We start from the raw sequence: 22673 nt of genomic DNA, 5'->3' as shown, positions 1-22673 counted from the left end.
GAATATCCAGCAAACCAAAATTGGTTCTGTGAAAGTTCACAGAACATTTGGTAGGTCGCAGCAAATGTTCTCATAACACATATACTGTCCTGTCATGCTTATGACTATAGACTATTTGTATAGAACATTTGTCTGGTGTTGCAAGAACTTTCCTAGAACCCATTTAATCTGTTCTTTAAAGGTTACCAGAATGTTTCATTAGGTTGTTGGAACAGTCTGGTGAGAACATTGTGGGGACATCCTTAAAGGCATGTTCCCAAAACACAAATACTGTCCAGTTGTGTGGATGATTCTACATTTTTTCTTCTATAGTGTAAAAAATAGTTACCTGATGTTGCAAGAACATTCCTAGAACACATTTCTTCTGTCTTTTGTGTTTTCGGAACATATATTTTGGGATCTCCATTCTGGGAATGTTCTTGCAACAAGAGGTGAATGTTTTATACAAACGTTGTATAATCATCAGCATGACTGGATAGTTTTTGGTTTAAGAGAACATTTCCGCAACCTCACAAATGTTCTGGGAACTTTCACAGAACCAATTTTGGTTTGCTGAGAAAACATGACTGTTATTATATTTTCTGGAAACCTAATAGCTCTGGGAATGTTCTGGGAATGTTCCCAGTTTGCTGGGTAACCTACTTGTAGAATCTAATCTCATATACACACTCATCACAATAATAACATGTGTAATAATTACATGATATCTGTAGTATTAAAGTAACTGACAGTTCCCCCCCCCCCTTTTTTCCCAGTCTGTTAGTATGGCTGAGAGGACGTTAGAGACGTCTGTCTCTGTCAGCATCCCCATGGAGGAGACCAAACTCCCTGGGGGTGTGGGTGTGCCCACGGAGGCCCCGCTGCTCACCCACCTAAAGAAAGTGGAGAACCACATTACGGAGGCCCAGCGATTCTCCCACCTGCCTCGGCGCTCTGCTGTGGATATAGAGTTCACTGAGCTGTCGTACACCATCAGAGAGGGCCCCTGCTGGAGGAGGAGAGGTACTGCAGCCCACACACCACCCAGACATTATGCACCACCCCTACACCACACATACTAAAGATAGATATAGTGCCTTGCGAAAGTATTCGGCCCCCTTGAACTTTACATCCACCCATACACCACCCCTACAAAAACAATACAACAGGGTCATATTTGTTAGGGCGCACTGTAGCAAAATGTCTTCCAGACTCTTATTGGACAAGTTCAGATAGTCCCTCCCTGTTTCAGTCAGTTTTCTTTAATTTGATCCCTAATGAACATGACCCTGATAACATCACAGAGCATGATGGCCAAGTAATGAGAATCTTTATTTGGTGATGGCTGTATATATCATATAGATTAATTTATGTATCTACAGTTGAAGTCTAAAGTCTAAAAGTCTAAAGATTACATACACTTTAGCTTAATACATTTAAACTCAGTTTTTCACAATTCCTGACATTTAATCCTAGTGAAAAATCTATTTTATGTCAGTTAGGATCACCACTTTATTTTAAGAATGTCAGAATAATAGTAGAGAGAATTTTTTATTTCAGCTTTCATCACATTCCCAGTGGGTCAAAAGTTTACATACACTCAATTAGTATTTGGTAGCATTACCTTTAAATTGTTTAATGTGGGTCAAACGTTTTGGTGTAGCCTTCCACAAGCTTCCCACAATAAGTTGGGTGAATTTTGGCTTATTCTTCCTGACAGAGCTGGTGTAATTGAGTCAGGTCTGTAGACCTCCTTGCTCACACACGCCTTTTCAGTTCTGCCCACAAATGTTCTTTGGGATTGAGGTCAGGTCTTTGTGATGGCCACTCCAATACCTTGACTTTGTTGTCCTTAAGCCATTTTGCCACAACTTTGGAAGTATGCTTGGGGTCATTGTCCATCTGGAAGACCCATTTGCGACCAAGCTTTAACTTCCTGACTCTTGAGATGTTGCTTCAATATATCCACAGAATTTTCCTTCCTCATGATACCATCTATTTTGTGAAGTGCACCAGCCCCTCCTGCAGCAAAGCACCCCCTCAACATGATGCTGCCACCTCCATGCTTCACGGTTGGGATGGTGTTCTTCGGCTTGCAAGCCTACCCCTTTTCCCCCCAAACATAACGATGGTCATTATGGCCAAACAGGTCTATTTTTGTTTCATCTGACCAGAGGACATTTCTCAAAAAAGTACGATCTTTGCCCCCATGTGCAGTTGCAAACCTTAGTCTGGCTTTTTTATGGCAGTTTTGGAGCAGTGGCTTCTTCCTTGCTGAGCGGCCTTTCAGGTTATGTCGATATAGGACTCGTTTTACTGTGGATATAGATACCTTTGTACCTGTTTCCTCCAGCATCTTCACAAGGTCCTTAGCTGTTGTTCTGGGATTGATTTGCACTTTTCACAACAAAGTACGTTCATCTCTAGGGACAGAACGTGTCTCCTTCCTGAGCGGTATGACGGCTGCGTGGTCCCATGGTGTTTATACTTGTGTACTGTTTGTACAGATGAACGTGGTACCTTCAGGCGTTTGGAAATTACTCCCAAGGATGAACCAGACTTGTGGAGGTCTACTATTTTTTTTCGAGTTCTCTGCTGATTTCTTTTGATTTCAAGCAAAGGGGCACTGAGTTTGAAGGTAGGCCTTGAAATGCATCCACAGGTACACCTTCAATTGACTGAAATTATGTCAATTAGAATATCAGAAGCTTCTAAAGACATGACATAATTTTCTGGAATTTTCCAAGCTGTTTAAAGGCACAGTCAACTTAGTGTATGTAAACTTCTGACCCTCTGGAATTGTGATACAGTGAATTATAAAACTTTACCATACCTATCTTGGTAGATTTTCTTACTCCTTGAACTCTTCTTATTCTCTCTGTGTGTCTGGAGTATCCAGCTCGAAGGACCAATGATCTGCGCGCACGCGCGCACGCACGCACGCACACACACACACACACACACACACACACACACACACACACACACACACACACACACACACACACACACACACACACACACACACACACACACACACACACACACACACACACACACACACACACACACAGAGAGAGAGAGAGTCCTGCCAGGCTGTATATTTGTGCTGTGTTCAGCAAAGTTTAGACACAATAAATAATTTACACTAGCAGCCTGCCCTCCAACCCATCTCACGATGTACGATACACCCAGGTTATGGGCTACACCAGGCAGACAGACAGGCCCAATATACGATTGATCTGCTCATTAAATATTAATGGCATTTAAACCCACCAGCCTGATTAATGAGCAACTTCGGAGCATTGGAGTCTCCAGAATGACACAAAATGGTTCTGGTTGGCCATACCTCTCTGTCAGGACAACGTCCTCCTTAGACCACACCCCTACACCATGTCTTTGTGTCCTCTACAGGTTCTTCATTTATAGGCTACATGGCGCATAATAATACAGTATGTCTGATTCTGTCATACATCCTATCTTTCTACTGTTGTTTATCTCATGTTCTATTGATGTCCATTATGGGTGTTGGGTAGATGTGTATTCCACTGTGTTTGTAGAGGGGCTCTGTGCATTCCACTCATAGATAACACAACCACAATCATTGAACATGAAGCATGGGGTTGCAGTAAGTCAGATCCACATTCCATCACTGCTGTTGTTGGTCTTATGTTATAGATGTCCATTAGGGACAGTGTGGTGGAAGTGGTCCAGTACCTTCATGTCTAGTAGTAATGATAGTAGAGACAAAAGGGGCAGACAGTAATGGAATCACATGGTCAGACTGGAAGACAGTGTGTGTATGCGTGTGTGTGCGTACGTATGTATAGAGCCTGCATGTGTACATTTGAATGAGCATGTGTGCGTATGCGCCTGTGTCTGGGTCCAAATGGGAAATGGGGTAGAGAGAGAGATTCCTGACTGAAGGCTGGTCTGATCGATAACTAACCCCTTTGTTCATGCATTGAATTGAAACGTTGTTACATCAGCATTCTCCATTCAATCAGTGGTTTTTACCCACTGTTTTGTTGTTCAACTCTGCATGTAGCTAACCTCTCCTAGCCTTTCCCTGTTATCCATATACACATGTAAAGGTATGTCTGTGGTCTGTGCCCTTATTTATATGTGTAGCTACATGTATTGTAGCCTATCCCAGTATTGTATGAAGAAGTGGTGTCTGTCTCCCATAGAGGCTGCATAGGTTATTCAGTTCATTGAGAGACTATTTACCCCTTCAGTAACATAGATATGCATAGATATAGATATGCATAGGTGGATGCCTAAGATAAGATAATGACTGTGTTGTCCCTGTGGGGAAATACAGGAGGGTGTGCATACATAATCAAAACACAATCAAGCATAGACAAGGATATATACAGGCAATACATACAGGTTGAAAAAGTGCAGTTCATGAGTGATCAATGATTAATCTGTAAATGTTTTACACTATACACATCAGTACATGCCATCAACTACAAAAGCAACTGAAGGCCAGCCAACTGATTCTACTAGTGGTTTTTAATATAGGATTGTACAGTATTGTATGGAGAAGCTGAGTCTCTCATATAAAAGCTGAATACTGTACGTTATTCAGTTCACACAGAGACTATTTTGAGTCTGACTGACTGAAACCTTCCTGGCATTAGCCCTATTTAACCTTTCACTGCCTCGTATCTCTCTCACAGACTCACTGCATCCCTAGAAGGCTCTAATAACAGATGACTTCTGAGATTCAGCTGAGAGAGAACTCGGAACATGAAGGTTGAAAAGGAGCCGTAATATCTGAGGATTTTTGTAGTTCACATGAAGTGGAACAGGATGCATAAGGAGAGTCAATCAGTGAGAGCAACATTGCTTTGATTGGTCGGCTCTCGCGTGGAGTAAAGACCCAGAGATGTGAGGGTCAGGTGGGGCATGGCAGCCACCCCTTCTCATTCATTTTTATAGTCGCCATCCCTGTGATGCCCATTTATGCCTGGGAGGATGGATGAGGATAAATAAGATTACGGATGACGTAACGTCAGTTCAGGCACAGAGTGTTTGTGTGTGAGTCATTTCAAGCTGAGGAGAGGGGGTGGATGGCGTTCTGAACAGGAGAGCCTAGAATGGGTCCTGTCATTCCCCCCGCAGGTGTCTGGAGCTCTTCCTTCTGTTATTTCCTGCTATCTGGTCCACACACGCATTCACACACCTGGTCATTTCTACACTCCTCACGTCCCACAACAGCTCTGCTTCATTCACAAGGCCTGTGGAATTTCAGCTTGTAGGTAACTACTGGCACTAAATCATCTAGACATATTGAGTATGGTTACATGCACACAATAATACTATTATTAGTCAGATTAATATAATCGTTTTGTTTCAAACATTTAAATGCTTTGCAACGAGAACGACTTCCCTAATAATCCTGTTTACAGTATATGGACACCTCTGAAATCAGGCTTGCTTGGACTGAAGACTGTGTGATGCACTATGATCTCCTGTGCTGTACCACAGAGAGACTGAAAGTTCCAGACTACCCTGAGCCCATAGCCACATGAGAGCAGTGTAAGGGAGGCGGAAGAAGGGTGTGTGGGTGCGTATGTGTGTCTGTGCCCACGCATGTGTCTGTGTTTGTGCATGTGTCTGTGTCTCGCTGCGTGAATGGGCAAGAGTCTTACCGTATGTGACATAAACAATATGGAGGAAAGTTATCTCACCTCTTTCTATGACACAGCAGACAATGTGAGGGTGAATAACCACATCAGTATGCGACATCAGCAACACAGAGTTAGACACTCCACCCGCAGCAGTAGGCTAGATCATTAGTATGCGCTACACGCATAGGAAGAGCTATTTTTCTGACAGGGGGCTGCTCCCCTGTCTGTCTGTGGTGTATCCAATGGATGTAATACACTGCAGGGGAGGAGGGGTGAGGATGGGAATGGCAGCCATTGGACATCAGGAGGAATGTGCTGGGGATGAAGAAGTGTGTGTGTGTATGTATGTGGTGAAGGTGACCTGTAATATTGCCAGAGGGTTTCAGTCACAGTCAGACTCTAAATAATCTCTGTGAACTGAATAACCTATTCAGCTTCTAAATGAGAGACACAGCTTCTCCATACAATACTGGGATACAATACTATACAATACTGTATTAAAAGACAGCAGGCTGGTATTCAGTTGATATTGTAGTTGACAGAGTGTACTGATGTTTACTGTATAGTGTACAGATTCATTGTTGATTATGAACTGCCCTTTTTCTACCTGTATGTATTGGCTGTATACAGTGCACTTGTAAAGTATTCAGACCCCTTCACTTTTTCCACATATTGTTTTGTTACAGCCTTATTCTAAAATGGATTAATGTAACGTTGATGCAGGGAGTCAGGAAGCAGGTGCAGTTAGTGAATTTAATATTAACGAACATAGAACGATAGAAAACAAGAGAAACATCTGACAGGAAACAACCAATAGTGCCTGATAACTGATAACAAAAGAGTACTGTATAAAGGGTAAGTAATGAGGGAGTAATGAAGTCCAGGTGTGACTGATGATGAGACGCAGGTGTGCGTAAAGATGGATGGCCAGGACCGGTGGTTAGTAGACCGGCGACGTCGAGAGGGAGAGCAGGAGTAGATGGCGAATGTGGAATTCTCGGATGATGTTGGGATCTAGAATGTCGTCCACCGGAACTCAGCACCCCTCCCACGACATCGGGAGTCCAGGAGTGATCTGACAGCAGAGGCAGGGCTCCCCTTGAAGTCCAAGGGAGGCGGAGGGGTGTCGTGGGGGACGGCATCAGCCAGGACACCAGGAACCACTGGCTTAAGGAGGGAAACATGAAAAGATCCGGTAGTTAGTGGGGAGTTGTAATCTGTAAATTACCTCGTTGACCCTCCGGAGGACCTTGAAAGGCCCCGGGGACTCGGCCCCGCTTCTTACAGGACAGGCGGAGCGGGAGGTTCCTGGACAACAACCACCTGAGCTACTGCCTGTTCACACCGCTATCATCCAGAAGGCAAGATCAGTACAGGTGCATCAAAGCTGGGACTGAGAGAAAGAGAAACAGCTTCTATCTCAAGGCCATCAAACTGCTAAACAGCAATCATTAACTCAGAGAGGCTGCTGCCCACAGGGAGACCCAATCACTGGGCTCTTTAATAAATGGATCATTAGTCACTTTAAACAATGCCACTCTAAATAATGCCACTTTAATAATGTCTACATATCTTACATTACTCATATCACATGTGCAGTGGGGCAAATAAGTATTTAGTCAGCCACCAATTGTGCAAGTTCTCCCACTTAAAAAGATGAGAGGCCTGTAATTTTCATCATTGGTACACTTCAACTATGACAGACAAAATGAGAAAAAAAATCCAGAAGATCACATTGTAGGATTTTTTATGAATTTATTTGCAAATTATGGTGGAAAATAAGTATTTGGTCACCTACAAACAAGCAAGATTTCTGGCTCTCACAGACATGTAACTTCTTATTTAAGAGGCTCCTCTGTCCTCCACTCGTTACCTGTATTAATGGCACCTGTTTGAACTTGTTATCAGTATAAAAGACACCTGTCCACAACCTCAAACAGTCACACTCCAAACTCCACTATGGCCAAGACCAAAGAGCTGTCAAAGGACACCAGAAACAAAATTGTAGACCTGCACCAGGCTGGGAAGAGTGAATCTGTAATAGGTAAGCAGCTTGGTTTGAAGAAATCAACTGTGGGAGCAATTATTAGGAAATGGAAGACATACAAGACCACTGATAATCAGAAAATCAAGACCGCTGATAATCTCCCTCGATCTGGGGCTCCAAGCAAGATTTCACCCCGTGGGGTCAAAATGATCACAAGAACGGTGAGCAAAAATCCCAGAACCACATGGGGGGACCTAGTGAATGACCTGCAGAGAGCTGGGACCAAAGTAACAAAGCCTACCATCAGTAACACACTACGCCGCCAGGGACTCAAATCCTGCAGTGCCAGACGTGTCCCCCTGCTTAAGCCAGTACATATCCAGGCCCGTCTGAAGTTTGCTAGAGAGCATTTGGATGATCCAGAAGAAGATTGGGAGAATGTCATATAGCTTTGGGGCTGTTTTTCTGCAAAGGGACCAGGATGACTGATCCGTGTAAAGGAAAGAATGAATGGGGCCATGTATCGTGAGATTTTGAGTGAAAACCTCCTTCCATCAGCAAGGGCATTGAAGATGAAACGTGGCTGGGTCTTTCAGCATGACAGCATGACAGTGAACCCTTGATGGCGTAGCAGTAAGACGTCTTGTCGTGTCGTGTCCCTTGTATATATAGTTTTTTTTTTCGTTTTTACATATTTTTCTTCGCATATCTTTTAAAACATTTTGCTAAACCTCAACTTCTAAATACTCTCCTGCAACCTGCCTCACCCAATGTAGCTATTTTTCCTAAAGTATTTATATTTACTTCGGATCCGGAACCCCTCAACTGAAGCTAGCCAGCTAACTACCAGCTATCAGTCAGCAAAACATTGCTAGCGGTCTTCAGCTAACCGGTCATCAGCTAACCTTTAGCTCGGAAAGCTCTCGCCAGTTCGAACAACGCGACTCTAACCAGAGCATAACGGACCTATTATTTTTTTATCCCCGGATTCCATTTACATTTACATTACATTTAAGTCATTTAGCAGACGCTCTTATCCAGAGCGACTTACAAATTGGTGCTTTCACCTTATGACATCCAGTGGAACAGCCACTTTACAATAGTGCATCTAGGTCTTTTAAGGGGGGTGAGAAGGATTACTTTATCCTATCCTAGGTATTCCTTAAAGAGGTGGGGTTTCAGGTGTCTCCGGAAGGTGGTGATTGACTCCGCTGTCCTGGCGTCGTGAGGGAGTTTGTTCCACCATTGGGGGGCCAGAGCAGCGAACAGTTTTGACTGGGCTGAGCGGGAACTGTACTTCCTCAGTGGTAGGGAGGCGAGCAGGCCAGAGGTGGATGAACGCAGTGCCCTTGTTTGGGTGTAGGGCCTGATCAGAGCCTGGAGGTACTGAGGTGCCGTTCCCCTCACAGCTCCGTAGGCAAGCACCATGGTCTTGTAGCGGATGCGAGCTTCAACTGGAAGCCAGTGGAGAGAGCGGAGGAGCGGGGTGACGTGAGAGAACTTGGGAAGGTTGAACACCAGACGGGCTGCGGCGTTCTGGATGAGTTGTAGGGGTTTAATGGCACAGGCAGGGAGCCCAGCCAACAGCGAGTTGCAGTAATCCAGACGGGAGATGACAAGTGCCTGGATTAGGACCTGCGCCGCTTCCTGTGTGAGGCAGGGTCGTACTCTGCGGATGTTGTAGAGCATGAACCTACAGGAACGGGCCACCGCCTTGTTGTTAGTTGAGAACGACAGGGTGTTGTCCAGGATCACGCCAAGGTTCTTAGCGCTCTGGGAGGAGGACACAATGGAGTTGTCAACCGTGATGGCGAGATCATGGAACGGGCAGTCCTTCCCGGGAGGAAGAGCAGCTCCGTCTTGCCGAGGTTCAGCTTGAGGTGGTGATCCGTCATCCACACTGATATGTCTGCCAGACATGCAGAGATGCGATTCGCCACCTGGTCATCAGAGGGGGAAAGGAGAAGATTAATTGTGTGTCGTCTGCATAGCAATGATAGGAGAGACCATGTGAGGTTATGACAGAGCCAAGTGACTTGGTGTATAGCGAGAATAGGAGAGGGCCTAGAACAGAGCCCTGGGGACACCAGTGGTGAGAGCGCGTGGTGAGGAGACAGATTCTCGCCACGCCACCTGGTAGGAGCGACCTGTCAGGTAGGACGCAATCCAAGCATGGGCCGCGCCGGGAGATGCCCAACTCGGAGAGGGTGGAGAGGAGGATCTGATGGTTCACAGTATCGAAGGCAGCCGATAGGTCTAGAAGGATGAGAGCAGAGGAGAGAGAGTTAGCTTTAGCAGTGCGGAGTGCCTCCGTGATACAGAGAAGAGCAGTCTCAGTTGAATGACTAGTCTTGAGACCTGACTGATTTGGATCAAGAAGGTCATTCTGAGAGAGATAGCGGGAGAGCTGGCCAAGGACGGCACGTTCAAGAGTTTTGGAGAGAAAAAGAAAGAAGGGATACTGGTCTGTAGTTGTTGACATCGGAGGGATCGAGTGTAGGTTTTTTCAGAAGGGGTGCAACTCTCGCTCTCTTGAAGACGGGAGGGACGTAGCCAGCGGTCAGGGATGAGTTGATGAGCGAGGTGAGGTAAGGGAGAAGGTCACCGGAGATGGTCTGGAGAAGAGAGGAGGGGATAGGGTCAAGCGGGCAGGTTGTTGGGCGGCCGGCCGTCACAAGACGCGAGATGTCATCTGGAGAGAGAGGGGAGAAAGAGGTCAGAGCACAGGGTAGGGCAGTGTGAGCAGAACCAGCGGTGTCGTTTGACTTAGCAAACGAGGATCGGATGTCGTCGACCTTCTTTTCAAAATGGTTGAAGTCATCTGCAGAGAGGGAGGAGGGGGAGGGGAGGGGGGAGGGGGAGGAGGATTCAAGAGGGAGGAGAAGGTGGCAAAGAGCTTCCTAGGGTTAGAGGCAGATGCTTGGAATTTAGAGTAGTAGAAAGTGGCTTTAGCAGCAGAGACAGAGGAGGAATATGTAGAGAGGAGGGAGTGAAAGGATGCCAGGTCCGCAGGGAGGCGAGTTTTCCTCCATTTCCGCTCGGCTGCCCGGAGCCCTGTTCTGTGAGCTCGCAATGAGTCGTCGAGCCACGGAGCGGGAGGGGAGGACCGAGCCGGCCTGGAGGATAGGGGACATAGAGAGTCAAAGGATGCAGAAAGGGAGGAGAGGAGGGTTGAGGAGGCAGAATCAGGAGATAGGTTGGAGAATGTTTGAGCAGAGGGAAGAGATGATAGGATGGAAGAGGAGAGAGTAGCGGGGGAGAGAGAGCGAAGGTTGGGACGGCGCGATACCATCCGAGTAGGGGCAGTGTGGGAAGTGTTGGATGAGAGCAAGAGGGAAAAGGATACAAGGTAGTGGTCGGAGACTTGGAGGGGAGTTGCAGTGAGGTTAGTGGAAGAACAGCATCTAGTAAAGATGAGGTCGAGCGTATTGCCTGCCTTGTGAGTAGAGGGGGAAGGTGAGAGGGTGAGGTCAAAAGAGGAGAGGAGTGGAAAGAAGGAGGCAGAGAGGAATGAGTCAAAGGTAGACGTGGGGGAGGTTAAAGTCGCCCAGAACTGTGAGAGGTGAGCCGTCCTCAGGAAAGGAGCTTATCAAGGCATCAAGCTCATTGATGAACTCTCCGAGGGAACCTGGAGGGCGATAAATGATAAGGATGTTAAGCTTGAAAGGGCTGGTAACTGTGACAGCATGGAATTCAAAGGAGGCGATAGACAGATGGGTAAGGGGAGAAAGAGAGAATGACCACTTGGGAGAGATGAGGATCCCGGTGCCACCACCCCGCTGACCAGAAGCTCTCGGGGTGTGCGAGAGCACGTGGGCGGACGAAAAGAGAGCAGTAGGAGTAGCGGTGTTGTCTGTGGTGATCCATGTTTCCGTCAGTGCCAAGAAGTCGAGGGACTGGAGGGAGGCATAGGCTGAGATGAACTCTGCCTTGTTGGCCGCAGATCGGCAGTTCCAGAGGCTACCGGAGACCTGGAACTCCACGTGGGTCGTGCGCGCTGGGACCACCAGATTAGGGTGGCCGCGGCCATGCGGTGTGGAGCGTTTGTATGGTCTGTGCAGAGAGGAGAGAACAGGGATAGACAGACACATAGTTGACAGGCTAGAGAAGAGGCTACGCTAATGCAGAGGAGATTGGAATGACAAGTGGACTACACGTCTCGAATGTTCAGAAAGTTAAGCTTACGTAGCAAGAATCTAATTGACTAAAATTATTAAAATGATACAGTACTGCTGAGGTAGGCTAGCTGCGTTGTTGACACTACCCTAATCAAGTCGTTCCGTTGAGTGTGAAGTTTCTACAATGCTGCTATTCGGGGCTAGCTGGCTAGCTAGCAGTGTTGGTTACGTTACGTTGCGTTAGGAGAACGACAATAGCTGGCTAGCTAACCTAGAAAATCGCTCTAGACTACACAATTATCTTTGAAACAAAGACGGCTATGTAGCTAGCTATGTAGCTAGCTACGATCAAACAAATCACACCGTTGGGACTGTAATGAAATGAAATGAAAATGTGATACTACCTGTGGAGCGAAGCGGAATGCGACCGGAATGCGAAAGTTCTATTCAGTAGACGTTGGCTGGCTGTTGGCTAGCTAGGAGTGTCTCCTACGTTAAGGACGACAAAATAGCTGGCTAGCTAACCTCGGTAAATTAAGATAATCACTCTAAGACTACACACTCTAAACTACACAATTATCTTGGATACGAAGACAGCAAAGACAACTATGTAGCTAGCTAATACTACAGTTGAGTGTGATAGTTACTACAGTGCTACGGTAGCCGGTGAACGTATGCTAGCTGGCTAGCTTCTAGGCAGATAGGAGGACGACGAAATACGATAATAACGCAATTATCACTCTAAGACTCCACGCTCTAAACTACACAATTATCTTGGATACGAAGACAGCAAAGACAACTATGTAGCTAGCTAACACTACACTAATCAAGTCGTTCAGTTGAGTGTGATAGTTACTACAGTGCTACGGTAGACGGTGAACGTGTTGGGCAGATAGGAGGACGACGAAATACGATAATTACGCAATTATCTTTGATACAACGACGGCTATGTAGCTAGCTAAGAAGAAATTGCTAAGATTAGACAAATCAGACCGTTGTACTATAATGAAATGTAATGAAATGTAATGAAAAAGTTATACAACCTGCAGACCGAAGGAGACCGAAGCGCGGATGCGACCGGCTCGCTCCCACCGGATTCCCACCACAAACGGAACATTTTCAGCTGGATCTTCACAACTAGCTATCTAGCTAACCGAAACCTCGGATGATTACTACTGGCTAGCGTTTCCACCCACTTAGCTTGAAGCTAGCCCGGCCAGAGCTCCTGTGCTACCACCGTAGCATACTCCTGGGCTACAATATCCGGACCCACGACCGGTCTATCGATGTCACCGCATGAAGAGGAATAAACAGACTCACCCCATCACGACGTCCCCCAAAGGCTAACTCTCTAGCCCTTGCTATCTCCTTGCCTGCTAATTCGGCCTGCTAACTGCTAGCTTGTTTAGCCCCGGTCCGCTAACTGCTACCTTGTTTAGCCCCGGCCTACTAACTGTTAGCTTGTTAGCACAGGCCTGCTAACCGTCTGAATCGCCGCGTCCCAAACACTCACTGGACCCATATTTACTTTCTATCTCTTTTTGATTTTTAATTTGTTTATACCTTCCGGTAACCTGCCTCACCCAATGTGATACGGAATGGCTATTATTTTTAATTTTTAGAACACACTCAAGAACCTCCAGAAGCTAACCAGCTAACTAGCTACAAGCTATTTAGTCATTGTTAGTTTTTTTTTTACCTGGATAACACTCGCCAGTCCAGCTTCCCTGCCCCATCCACCGCTGCCCCCTGGACACTGATCACTTGGCTACATAGCTGATGCATGCTGGACTGTCCATTAATCACGGTACTCCATTCTGCTTGTTTATGTTTTATCTGTCGGCCCCAGCCGCACTCAGGCTCCGACCCTCCCTGCCTAGTCAACGCCATTTTACCTGCTGTTGTTGTGCTAGCTGATTAGCTGTTGTTGTCTCACCTACTGTTTTAGCTAGCTCTCCCAATTCAACACCTGTGATTACTGTATGCCTCGCTGTATGTCTCTCTCAAATGTCAATATGCCTTGTATACTGTTGTTCGGGTTAGTTATCATTGTTTTAGTTTACAATGGAGCCCCTAGTTCCACTCTTCATACCCCTGATACCTCCTTTGTCCCACCTCCCACACATGTGGTGACTTCACCCATTACAACCAGCATGTCCAGAGATACAACCTCTCTCATCATCACCCAGTGCCTGGGCTTACCTCCGCTGTACCCGCACCCCACCATACCCCTGTCTGCGCATTATGCCCTGAATATATTCTACCATGCCCAGAAACCTGATCCTCTTATTCTCTGTCCCCAACGCTCTAGGCGACCAGTTTTGATAGCCTTTAGCCGCACCCTCATACTACTCCTCCTCTGTTCCGCAGGTGATGTGGAGGTAAACCCAGGCCCTGCATGTCCCCAGGCACCCTCATTTGTTGACTTCTGTGATCAAAAAAGCCTTGGTTTCATGCATGTCAACATCAGAAGCCTCCTCCCTAAGTTTGTTTTACTCACTGCTTTAGCACACTCTGCTAACCCTGATGTCCTTGCCGTGTCTGAATCCTGACTCAGGAAGGCCACCAAAAATTCTGAGATTTCCATACCCAACTATAACATCTTCCGTCAAGATAGAACTGCCAAAGGGGGAGGAGTTGCAGTCTACTGCAGAGATAGCCTGCAAAGTAATGTCATACTTTCCAGGTCCATACCCAAACAGTTCGAACTACTAATTTTGAAAATTACTCTCTCCAGAAATAAGTCTCTCACTGTTGCCGCCTGCTACCGACCCCCCTCAGCTCCCAGCTGTGCCCTGGACACCATTTGTGAATTGATCGCCCCCCATCTAGCTTCAGAGTTTGTTCTGTTAGGTGACCTAAACTGGGATATGCTTAACACCCCGGCAGTCCTAGAATCTAAGCTAGATGCCCTCAATCTCACACAAATCATCAAGGAACCCACCAGGTACAACCCTAAATCTGTAAACAAGGGCACCCTCATAGACGTCATCCTGACCAACTGGCCCTCCAAATACACCTCCGCTGTCTTCAACCAGGATCTCAGCGATCACTGCCTCATTGCCTGTATCCGCTACGGAGCCGCAGTCAAACGACCACCCCTCATCACTGTCAAACGCTCCCTAAAACACTTCTGTGAGCAGGCCTTTCTAATCGACCTGGCCCGGGTATCCTGGAAGGACATTGACCTCATCCCGTCAGTTGAGGATGCCTGGTCATTCTTTAAAAGTAACTTCCTCACCATTTTAGATAAGCATGCTCCGTTCAAAAAATGCAGAACTAAGAACAGATGTAGCCCTTGGTTCACTCCAGACCTGACTGCCCTCGACCAGCACAAAAACATCCTGTGGCGGACTGCAATAGCATCGAATAGTCCCCGCGATATGCAACTGTTCAGGGAAGTCAGGAACCAATACACGCAGTCAAGCTAAGGCCAGCTTCTTCAGGCAGAAGTTTGCATCCTGTAGCTCCAACTCCAAAAAGTTCTGGGACACTGTGAAGTCCATGGAGAACAAGAGCACCTCCTCCCAGCTGCACACTGCACTGAGGCTAGGTAACACGGTCACCACCGATAAATCCATGATTATCGAAAACTTCAACAAGCATTTCTCAACGGCTGGCCATGCCTTCCACCTGGCTACTCCAACCTCGGCCAACAGCTCCGCCCCCCCCCCCCCCCCGCAGCTACTCGCCCTAGCCTCTCCAGGTTCTCCTTTACCCAAATCCAAATAGCAGATGTTCTGAAAGAGCTGCAAAACCTGGACCCGTACAAATCAGCTGGGCTTGACAATCTGGACCCTCTATTTCTGAAACTATCCGCCGCCATTGTCGCAACCCCTATTACCAGCCTGTTCAACCTCTCTTTCATATCGTCTGAGATCCCCAAGGATTGGAAAGCTGCCGCAGTCATCCCCCTCTTCAAAGGGGGGAGACACCCTGGACCCAAACTGTTACAGACCTATATCCATCCTGCCCTGCCTATCTAAGGTCTTCGAAAGCCAAGTCAACAAACAGGTCACTGACCATCTCTAATCCCACCGTACCTTCTCCGCTGTGCAATCTGGTTTCCGAGCCGGTCACGGGTGCACCTCAGCCACGCTCAAGGTACTAAACGATATCATAACCGCCATCGATAAAAGACAGTACTGTGCAGCCATCTTCATCGACCTTGCCAAGGCTTTCGACTCTGTCAATCACCATATTCTTATCGGCAGACTCAGTAGCCTCGGTTTTTCGGATGACTGCCTTGCCTGGTTCACCAATTACTTTGCAGACAGAGTTCAGTGTGTCAAATCGGAGGGCATGCTGTCCGGTCCTCTGGCAGTCTCTATGGGGGTGCCACAGGGTTCAATTGTCGGGCCGACTCTTTTCTCTGTATATATCAATGATGTTGCTCTTGCTGCGGGCGATTCCCTGATCCACCTCTACGCAGACGACACCATTCTATATACTTCCGGCCCGTCCTTGTGCTATCTAACCTCCAAACGAGCTTCAATGCCATACAACAATCCTTCCGTGGCCTCCAACTGCTCTTAAACGCTAGTAAAACCAAATGCATGCTTTTCAACCATTCGCTGCCTGCACCCGCACGCCTGACCAGCATCACCACCCTGGATGGTTCCGACCTTGAATATGTGGACATCTATAAGTACCTAGGTGTCTGGCTAGACTGTAAACTCTCCTTCCAGACTCATATCAAACATCTCCAATCGAAAATCAAATCAAGAGTCGGCTTTCTATTCCGCAACAAAGCCTCCTTCACTCACGCCGCCAAACTTACCCTAGTAAAACTGACTATCCTACCGATCCTCGACTTCGGCAATGTCATCTACAAAATTGCTTCCAACACTCTACTCAGCAAACTGGATGCAGTTTATCACAGTGCCATCCGTTTTGTCACTAAAGCACCTTATACCACCCACCACTGCGACTTGTATGCTCTAGTCGGCTGGCCCTCGCTACATATTCGTCGCCAGACCCACTGGCTCCATGTCATCTACAAGTCCATGCTAGGTAAAGCTCCGCCTTATCTCAGTTCACTGGTCACGATGGCAACACCCATCCGTAGCACGCGCTCCAGCAGGTGTATCTCACTGATCATCCCTAAAGCCAACACCTCATTTGGCCGCCTCTCGTTCCAGTTCTCTGCTGCCTGTGACTGGAACGAATTGCAAAAATCGCTGAAGTTGGAGACTTTTATCTCCTTCACCAACTTCAAACATCTGCTATCTGAGCAGCTAACCGATCGCTGCAGCTGTACATAGTCTATTGGTGAATAGCCCACCCATTTTCACCTACCTCGTCCCCATACTGTTTTTATTTATTTACTTTTCTGCTCTTTTGCACACCAATATCTCTATCTGTACATGACCATCTGATCATTTATCACTCCAGTGTTAATCTGCAAAATTGTAATTATTCGCCTACCTCCTCATGCCTTTTGCACACAATGTATATAGACTCCCCCTTTTTTCTACTGTGTTATTGACTTGTTAATTGTTTACTCCATGTGTAACTCTGTGTTGTCTGTTCACACTGCTATGCTTTATCTTGGCCAGGTCGCAGTTGCAAATGAGAACTAGTTCTCAACCTACCTACCTGGTTAAATAAAGGTGAAATAAAAAATAAATAAAAAATGACAATGATCCCAAACACACCGCCCGGGCAACAAAGGAGTGGCTTCGTAAAAAGCATTTCAAGGTCCTGGAGTGGCCTAGCCAGTCTCCAGATCTCAACCCCATAGAAAATCTTTGGAGGGAGTTGAAAGTCCGTGTTGCCCAACAACAGCCCCAAAACATCACTGCTCTAAAGGAGATCTGCATGGAGGAATGGGCCAAAATACCAGCAACAATGTGTGAAAACCTTGTGAAGACTTACAGAAAACCTTTGACCCCTGTTATTGCCAACAAAGGGTATATAACAAAGTATTCAGATAAACTTTTGTTATTGACCAAATGCTTATTTTCCACCATAATTTGCAAATAAATTCATTAAAAATCCTACAATGTGATTTTCTGGAGAAAAAAAAACTCATTTTGTCCGTCATAGTTGAAGTGTACCTAAGATGAAAATTACAGGCCTCTCATCTTTTTAAGTGGGAGAATTGCACAATTGGTGGCTGACTAAATACTTTTTTGCCCCACTGTATATACTGTATTTTATACCATCTACTGCACCTTGCCTATGCCACTCAACCATCGCTCATCTATATACTTATATGTACATATTCTCATTCACCCCTTTCGATTTGTGTGTATTAGATAGTTGTTGGGAATTGTTAGATATTACTGCACTGTTGGAACTAGAAGCACCAGAATTTTGCTACACTCGCATTAACATCTGATAACCATGTGTAGTTGACCAATAGAATTGTGTTTTATTTGGTGGAGAGCCAGAGGTGATCACCAGGATGGAACATGGGAGCCTCACTGTGGTGGTGATCCCTTGCTCTTTCTGATGGAGGACGGCATGCTGTCTCACGTGGGCACTGTTCCATACCTCTTCTGCATGCCATAACCACTCGTCCACCGCAGGAGCTTCGGTCTGGCTCGGAGTCCACGGAGCCAGGGCTGGCTGATAACCCAGAACACACTGGAAGGGAGTCAGCCCGGTGGAGGAATGTTATAATGAATTCAAATCAAATCAAATGTATTTATATAGCCCTTCGTACATCAGCCGATATCTCAAAGTGCTGTACAGAAACCCAGCCTAAAACCCCAAACAGCAGGCAATGCAGGTGGCTAGGAAAACTCCATAGAAAAGGCCAAAACCTAGGAAGAAACCTAGAGAGGAACCAGGCTATGTGGGGTGGCCAGTCCTGGCTGTGCTGGGTGGAGATTATAACAGAACATGGCCAAGATGTTCAAATGTTCATAAATTACTAGCATGGTCAAATAATAATAAGGCAGAACAGTTGAAACTGGAGCAGCAGCACGGCCAGGGGGACTGAGGACAGCAAGGAGTCATCATGTCAGGTAGTTTGGCGGCATCGAATAGTCCCCGCGATATGCAACTGTTCAGGGAAGTCAGGAACCAATACACGCAGTCAAGCTAAGGCCAGCTTCTTCAGGCAGAAGTTTGCATCCTGTAGCTCGAACTCCAAAAAGTTCTGGGACACTGTGAAGTCCATGGAGAACAAGAGCACCTCCTCCCAGCTGCACACTGCACTGAGGCTAGGTAACACGGTCACCACCGATAAATCCATGATTATCGAAAACTTCAACAAGCATTTCTCAACGGCTGGCCATGCCTTCCACCTGGCTACTCCAACCTCGGCCAACAGCTCCGCCCCCCTGAGGCATGGTCCTAGGGCTCAGGTCCTCCGAGAGAGAGAAAGAGAAAGAGAGAAAGAGAGAATTAGAGAGAGCACACTTAAATTCACACAGGACACCGAATAGGACAGGAGAAGTACTCCAGATATAAATTAAATTCTGGGCGTATCATTCCAAGGAAGGAATCGGGCCCACTCCTACTGCCGGTCCTGGCAGTGAATCATCAGGAACCTCCCCAGCTCCTGGTTAATCCGCTCCATCTGCCCATTAGATTGAGACCGGTACCCGGAAGTGAGGCTGACCGTGACCCCCAGCTTCTCCATGAAAGCACTCCATACATGGGATGTGAATTGAGGGCCATGATTGAAGACGATATTCCCTGGAAGGCCATAGTGCTGGAAGACCTGCTGGAACAGTGCCTTGACGACCTAGAGAGTGGTAGGGTGACCAGAGAGAGGGATGAAACGGCATGATTTTGAGAATCTGTCCATAACCACCAAAGTGATGGTGAACCCATCAGAGGAGGGGAGATCAGTGACAAAATGGAAAGATGAGACCAGGGAAGGTGAAAGACTTTACCTGCTGAAGCGTGACAAGGAGATTTAAATTGTGTACACACTGAACATGTGTTGACATGAGTTGACACAGCATCGTCCTGCGCCAAAGTGGGCCACCAGTATTTCTTAGAAAGGTATTGAGTGGTGCTGGTGATACCTGGGTGTCCAATGGTGAGGGATATGTGTGCCGATCTCTGACCCCAATGGGGGCGTAGATGTGTTCTGGAAGGCAGGTGGCAGGACTGGGTTCCCTCTCCAGAGCCTGTCGGATGTCCACATCTACGTCCTAAAACACGTTGCCATTGATACGGGAGGACTGATTGATGGGCTGGCAGACACTCACAGGGCCCTCCACCGACGTTGAACCACAGGGTGCGGAAAAGCAGGTCCTCCGGCATCCTGGACCCCAGGCGTCAATCCTCCTCTCTGACCAGGAGAGGGTGGGATTATGGAGTTGGATCCACGGAAGGCGAAGGATGACGTTGTGCACAGGTGCGGAGGTGATGAGGAAAGAAAGGCTTTCCTGGTGCTTGGGTCCCACTGTGAGGGTGAGTGAAGCTGTGATGTGCGTAATAGTGTTGGGTCCCAATGGTCGCATGTCCAACGCTTGGACTGGAAATGGAGAGGAGACCTTGTATGAGGTGTTGTGCTGGTAGGAGGCAAGGGCCTGGTCAATAAAATTCCCTGCTGCATGGGAATGTACTAGAGCTGAAGAAACAATAGATGAGGGACAGCCAGCTAGTGAAATCGATACAAAAAAAGGTTTGCCGCAAAGTGATGGAGTACTCATGCCTAACCCAGGAGACGGATAATCACAGGGCCGTCCCTCTGCTCTCGTGGATTCCGGGTTGAGACGTACCGGACACCGTAGAAGCTGGTTCCCCTCCTGGCCACAATAAGGACATAACCCTAACTGTCTCTGACGGCGTTGCTCAGCCGCGGGGAGGCGTGTGGCCCCTACCTACATGGGTTCAGGCTCTGACTCCGAACGGTCAACGAAGGAGGGAGAGAGGCGATGGGGGTGCCAACGCTCGCAAAGAAGGTTAGTTTGTCGTCTTAGCCCGCCAACTCCGTCTGGACCTCTTCATGCAATCCTCTTCTGAATTGGGTGCAGAGCGCTGGCTCATTCCATGCGCTGCATGCTGCCACTGTCCGAAAGGTGAGCACGTACTGCGCTGTGGTCATCCTACTGTAGTTAGCGTAGGTGCTCCCCCTCCTCTCTGCCCTCCAGTGGATGGTCGAAGACCCCATGTGAACAGAGCCATGAACCCCTCTTAGGATCCCAGCTCCTCCTCTCTCCCAGATGGCCATAGTCCACTCCAATGTCTGTCCGGTCAGCAGGAAAATAACCGTGGCAACCTTGGACCTCTCCGTGGTGGGGGCTCCCATCTGATGAGTGGAATAGAGGGAAGGGACAAACGGGCATCGCTGACCTGGGCGGACTGTTGGATGGGCTGGGGTGCAGGCTCACTGGGTCGACTTGTCCTCCGCTTGTTTGAGGTGGCGCCCCTAGTGAATTGTCGAGACGTTGAAGAACGTGCAGGACCTCATCCAGTTGTGCCAGCTGGTCATGATGTTGGCAAAGTAGGTGTCCCTGTTCGCTGACCATTTGGGAGATGTCGTCATTAACTGCTGCTTCCATTTGGTGAGGCAGTATTCTGTAATGTTGACGCAGGGAGTCAGGAATCAGGTGCAGTTAGTGAGTTTAATATTAACGAACATAGAACGATACAAGACAAACATCCGACAAAAAAACACAACCAATACTGCCTAACCAAAACTGATAACAAAAGAGAGCTATATAAAGGATAAGTAATCAGGGAGTAATGAAGTCCAGGTGGACTTTTTTTTAACTAAGTATGTGACTTCTGAAGATAATTGGTTGCACCAGATCTTATTTAGGGGCTCCATAGCAAAGGGGGTGAATACATATGCATGCACCACTTTTCAGTTTTTTTTTTTTTCACTTCACAAATTTGGACTATTTTGTGTATGTTCATTACATGGAATCCAAATAAAAATCTATTTAAATTACAGGTTGTAATGCAACAAAATCGGAAAAACGCCAAGGGGGATGAATACTTTTGCAAGGCACTGTGTATTTAATAAACAACAATAAAAGGCGATCATAGCTTTCGCCTAGATTCATTTGGTCAGTCTGTCATGGAAAGAGCAGGTGTTCTTAAGCTATTTGGGTCAGGGTCTGATCACTACTTTTCCATCAGAGCAAGGAATGCATATTGCATCTATGCCAATGTATTGTGCTGATATGTAACTCTTCCCCAGCAAGAAAAAAACGAATTGTCGCTCAAACAGAAAGGGGAACTAACAGAGTCACTGAAAACAACCAAAACAAAACAGGTGGGGTTTTAGGAGGGGTTCTAAAAGACACTCACAGGGGTGTCCACTGAAAGTTGACTAGCAACAACAACTGGGACCAGAAAGACACCCACCATTAGCGCCCACTAAATTTGACCAAGAAGAGGCAAAGAAAACAAAAAAAAACACACCAAACTTAAGACAGGAAGCAAACCAAAAAGTGGAGCAAAACAGAAACAGGGAATATCAGACAAAGGATTGTCTGTCTAGAAATCAATTAGGGAGAGCAAACTAAAAGGTGTTAAACCTCCACATCTCTCAAGACAACAGGAGCCCTGGGACAGCACAGGTAAAACACCTTCCCACTAATGAGATGACAAACGAGCGCCGGTGTAACACATACTGACTAACGAGGTGAAACCAATCTGTGTGCCCCATGTGCTAACGTCCAACCTCTAAATATAAATGGAAAAACCAAAGCCTGTAACTGTGACCAATGATATGTGAACAAGCACTCTGTATATTGTATTTTGTTGTGTTTTTGTTATAGATGCTCAGTGTGAGAGGGCTCCACAATGCTGTATAGACTGATGACAGACATACCTTGTGTACTACTGTTGCTCTCTGAATTAATGTAATGCTCTCTCAATGTATGTTGCTAGTGAGAGAGTTCCAGAACAGTATAGGCAGTGAAACTGACAGACAGCCATATACCTGCTTTAATGCACTCTGTGGCACCGTTGGCCAAAGCTCTGGGGATGTAATATTCCTCGCTCTTCATCGATCCATCTCTCTATCCCCCC

At 46.9% G+C, this 22673-nt stretch overlaps 1 protein-coding gene across 1 annotated transcript in view; it reads left to right on the top strand.

Moving 5' to 3' along the window:
- Positions 1-22673, top strand: part of abcg4a (ATP-binding cassette, sub-family G (WHITE), member 4a) — a 46990-nt gene that overhangs the window by 5743 nt on the left and 18574 nt on the right. Inside the window, exon 2 of the mRNA XM_029670043.2 lies at positions 756-1002. Coding sequence (XP_029525903.1) covers positions 756-1002 — 247 coding nt within the window. The remainder of the gene's footprint in view (positions 1-755; positions 1003-22673) is intronic.

Source organism: Oncorhynchus nerka, linkage group LG10 (assembly GCF_034236695.1).
Source record: "Oncorhynchus nerka isolate Pitt River linkage group LG10, Oner_Uvic_2.0, whole genome shotgun sequence".
NCBI classification, from domain to species: Eukaryota; Metazoa; Chordata; class Actinopteri; order Salmoniformes; family Salmonidae; genus Oncorhynchus; species Oncorhynchus nerka.
Note: the sequence above shows the minus strand (reverse complement) of the source record. Positions and strands in the feature narration are given on the sequence as shown.